At 36.4% G+C, this 4,182-nt stretch overlaps 1 protein-coding gene across 1 annotated transcript in view; it reads left to right on the top strand.

The window, feature by feature from the left end:
- LOC136800482 (cytosolic non-specific dipeptidase-like) overlaps nt 1–3,955 on the top strand; it is a gene marked incomplete in the record, with an annotated part of 12,199 nt that extends 8,244 nt beyond the window's left edge. The window contains 5 exon segments of the mRNA XM_067057141.1: nt 687–739; nt 1,550–1,668; nt 1,911–1,996; nt 2,496–2,662; nt 3,635–3,955. Coding sequence (XP_066913242.1) covers nt 687–739; nt 1,550–1,668; nt 1,911–1,996; nt 2,496–2,662; nt 3,635–3,700 — 491 coding nt within the window.
- Between the last annotated feature and the right edge of the window lie 227 nt (nt 3,956–4,182).

The raw sequence follows: 4,182 nt of genomic DNA, 5'->3' as shown, positions 1-4,182 counted from the left end.
GATTGATCTTCGATTTTAATCGATTACGATCATTTTCGATAAGTTTGATTGCGATTAAATTAAATTGGATCACTCCTTTAGAGCTTTTTTAGTGTGGGCGTCCGAGCGTTTTAAGTAGCGTACGAGGGAAATAAAATCGATGAATCAATCGAATACAATTGAATCAATAGAACGTAATCGAATATAATCGAACGTGACCGAACGTAATCGAAGCAATTGAACGGCAAATCCTAGGTAATATTCGATTGCGATTCGATTGAGTTCGACAATCGAATTGCAATTATTCGATTGTGTTCGATTGCGATCAATAGATTCGGCGTTCGATTCGTTCGATTGACACCGTCTTAACATAGCAACACTTCTCTCATCGTTTCCCTCTCTCATCCGCATTCCATCGCAGCAGTCGGTTCGAAAAATCTCAAATCAGAAAAGATAATGACAGCAGACCCTCTACGGCAATGAATTTTGAAAATAGCCGTAGATGTCGGGTCTGTGTATAGATTAGTTCGATCCCCGGTTACCACCAACTAGCGTATTAGTAGCTTAGATTGGGTAATTTAATTCAAATGGTAATTTGATGGGATCTGAGAGCAGGTGTAGCTACTTACTTACTTGGATGGTAGTAAGGCATTTTTTTACATTCGTATGGCAAGGATGTCGAGTTTATCTTCTTTTTTCCATTACAGGTTTTTACGGAGCTGCCTATGGTATAGCAGATGTCACCAGCATTCCCAAATCTGTAAGTATCATAGACCCGGTGCCTTTCTGAAAACTAACAAGAAGCCGGAGCGGCGTGAAGGTCCAGCTGGCGTGGCAATAACCGAATGTCGTTCGTACCGGGTTCCTTAAGTGACGGACAAAAAAATTTCCTTCCCATCCTCCACTCTGAGCTTCTATTCTTTGACACTTTCTTTGTATTGCTAAGTATATACAAAGCACCTATGCTTAGAACGCCAGCGCCTTAACCACTCGGCCATCGAGTCACAAATGCATTAAGGAGTTCAAAGTTCCTTATAAACATAGTATTTACTCCAAACTCTACCCGGGGGCTAAAACCCTAACCAGGGGTTAACTCCCATCTCCAACCCTAGCCCTAACCCTACCTGACTCTACCTGAAACAACCCTTTAATCTAACCGGGAAATTTGACTCTACTACCATTTCAATCCAAAACATAGGTCAAACATCGCGCGGGTAGGCGGGGCAAAAATTCTAGATCGGCGGTTGGTTTAGCCTGGACTTGTTAATTTATTGTGCGCACAGGCCCCGACAAAGACAAAATCTTTTCGATCAGTTGCCTTTTAAAGGTCCATTCTGCTGCGCGCTGGACCAAATATTCTGATATTCCGTCCCCGTTTGATAATCAAATTTAACTTTTAACTCCATAAGGTGTACCTAAAACTTTAAGGTTTTGAGTAATCCTCATTGATATTTTAGCATGTAAACTAAATCTTTCTATAAAATCTTTCAAATCCTTGACCATTTTAACAGAGACATCTAGCACTTTTATTACCCAGTTACGCACTGGCTAAAAGTTTCATCATATGTAGGTTATGGGAAAGTTTTCCATCCGTTTGGTACCAAATCAAGATGCAGCAGATATTGATGCCAAAGTGGAAGCCTACATTCGCAAACTTCACCAACAAAGTGGAAGCAAAAATGACATTGAGTAAGAAAATAATCTATCTTGTACAAATTATATTTCCTCCTACCAATTCCCTGGACTCCCCAGATTTGATCGGGTATTCCTGTATTTGATTAACTACCATGTAGCATTTGCAACATGGCGATTTAGCTGGCCGTTAAACTAAAGCTATTGATTCTGTTAAACCATGCAGGTACTAAAGCTATTTCGACCTTGAAAGTGTCATTTTAAAGGTATTTGAAATAACTATTTATATTTTCATTTAGCGTCAAAGCAACTGTCTCAGTGAAAGCCTGGCTGAGCGACAACACTGATGATAATTATGCTGCTGGGATGACTGCACAGGAAAGAGGTATTTCAAACGCATTCTTACTTCGAACAAGATTCGCTATTCAATTGGCTAATTAAAGGAGGTTTTAAAAAAGTATTTTTATGCTAACTCCACTCTGGCAAATGGATATTAGCGATCGTTCCCAACGGGCGTGTATTGTAACACCCCTGTGTCACAGACCTGCTCGAAAATTTGGCAAACATTTCGTCCCCGGGGGGGGAATACTCTCGGATTTTAGCCCCACTGGGAAATCGACTTTGATTACATCCCCGTTCGAAATTTAATGTTTTAACCTTGGAACAAGAAAAATTTTTGATCCCCATTGAGATTTCAATCGAATTTTTAACCCTCCTGCGGGAAACAGTTTCACCGGGGCTGTGAGACAGGGGTGTCTTGTAAAACCAACTCATAATACCCCCTATTTCATTTCGTAGGTACCTTTCAATAAAATTTATTGTTAGAATTTGCTTTTTTTTTTAATTTCCCTTTCTTAGTATTTCCTATGATATTACTTTTTAAGTTTATGGTATGAAACCAGATTTGACTCGTGAGGGTGGAAGCATCCCACCCATTCTGACCCTCCAAGATGCGACCAATTCAAGTGTCATGATGTTACCAATTGGACAAGCCGACGATGGTGCTCATTCACAAAACGAAAAAATGTCGGAGAGGAATTACATTAATGGGGTATGGATTGTCATTTATTTTTCTTTGATGTTGTTTACATCCGAAAGCAGTGCCTGCTCTACATCGTCGTTGTTTCTTTGACATATAAATGCCTTTATTTTATGAAAAGATTGCGCAAAATAGAAAAACTGTTATAAGTCGAGGCCAATTTAATTTGTTCTTTTACGGGCCAAGATACCCAAAAAAGAGGGTCGGTCGGCGAAAAAATAAAAATAAAAGTAGAATCTCACCAATAAAATCTCTTAAAAAGGCAGCAAAAGCTACTTCCTTTTGACAACAGTGCGAAATAGAAAATAAAAAGACACAAAAAGATCGAATTCATGGATAAATTGAAAAATTGAACATAAATTTGTCAAAACCTTGGAAAAACTATTGATTTTGAAAATTTGGCAATCTGTAGAGTAATTAAAAAAATTTTCAACCAAAATTTATTTTATTTTCATTTTTATTTTTGGAATATCAAGGTCGGTCGGACCCGTAAAACAACTAATCACATTGGTCTCACCTAAAGATTTCGTAGTATTATGTCAAGTCAACACAATTTTGGAAAACACTGGCATCTAAATAGAGTCTAAATATATCACAGCTGTAGAAGACCATGAAAATATGTTCTGTTAAATATAATTGGTCCCGTTTCGTATTTCTAAACGGTTTCCATAGATACAAGTGTTTGGACCAAATTGCTATCAGTCGTGACTACCTAAAAAATTGATTCACTAAATTTTGAGTGATATTTTTTGTATTTCTTTACGTAGTAGAGATATTTGATTCAAATTTAATAGAAAGTTTGTTGAAGAGAGATTTAGACAAGATATAAATGTCATTTTTTAGATTCTTCAGACATAAACCTGCGTGATTTTCTTTAAAAAAATCTAAAATAAAATAGTAGAACAAAAAACATTCACCCAAGCTAATACGTTATTATTTCTCAGATTTGGCAGAATTGATATCTTTTTACTTTTATCCATTTAGGCCAAAGTTCTCGGTGCGTATTTGGATGAATTGGGCAAAGTTGTAAAGAAACAAGCGAAGAAGTAAATGAACATTGACACTACGAGCAATAATGGTAGACAATTTATTAACGCCCTCTCAACGCAACCCTGGGCGGAATTCGAATTTTGGTGATGATGATTTTGAGCATATTACAATGAAGATTTTATCCTTTATTTTTGTGATTATTATTATTTTCTTTTTCATTTATTCATTTTATTGTTGATCATTGGACCAATTTATTTATTGTAATACAAAATTATATATTTATGTTATTAGATGAGATATATAGTTATACTTAAAGTATTACGGCTCTTTTGACTCCGGGCCCTTAAATGCTATACCCAACCCGAATTACCATCTTGTGATTTTTAAGGGCTCTAACCATAGTGAATTTTTCATAATTGCCGTGTTTAAAATGTGTTTTCTGACTGATGTAACCAACAAAACTATGGCATGTTATACATTTTCTGTTAGACAAACTATTCCTGAATCTGAAAATTCAAAAATTGCATTGAAAAAAATTTGAT

The sequence above is a fragment of the Clytia hemisphaerica genome, unplaced genomic scaffold (assembly GCF_902728285.1).
Source record: "Clytia hemisphaerica strain Z4C2 unplaced genomic scaffold, Clytia hemisphaerica genome assembly, whole genome shotgun sequence".
NCBI classification, from domain to species: Eukaryota; Metazoa; Cnidaria; class Hydrozoa; order Leptothecata; family Clytiidae; genus Clytia; species Clytia hemisphaerica.
Note: the sequence above shows the minus strand (reverse complement) of the source record. Positions and strands in the feature narration are given on the sequence as shown.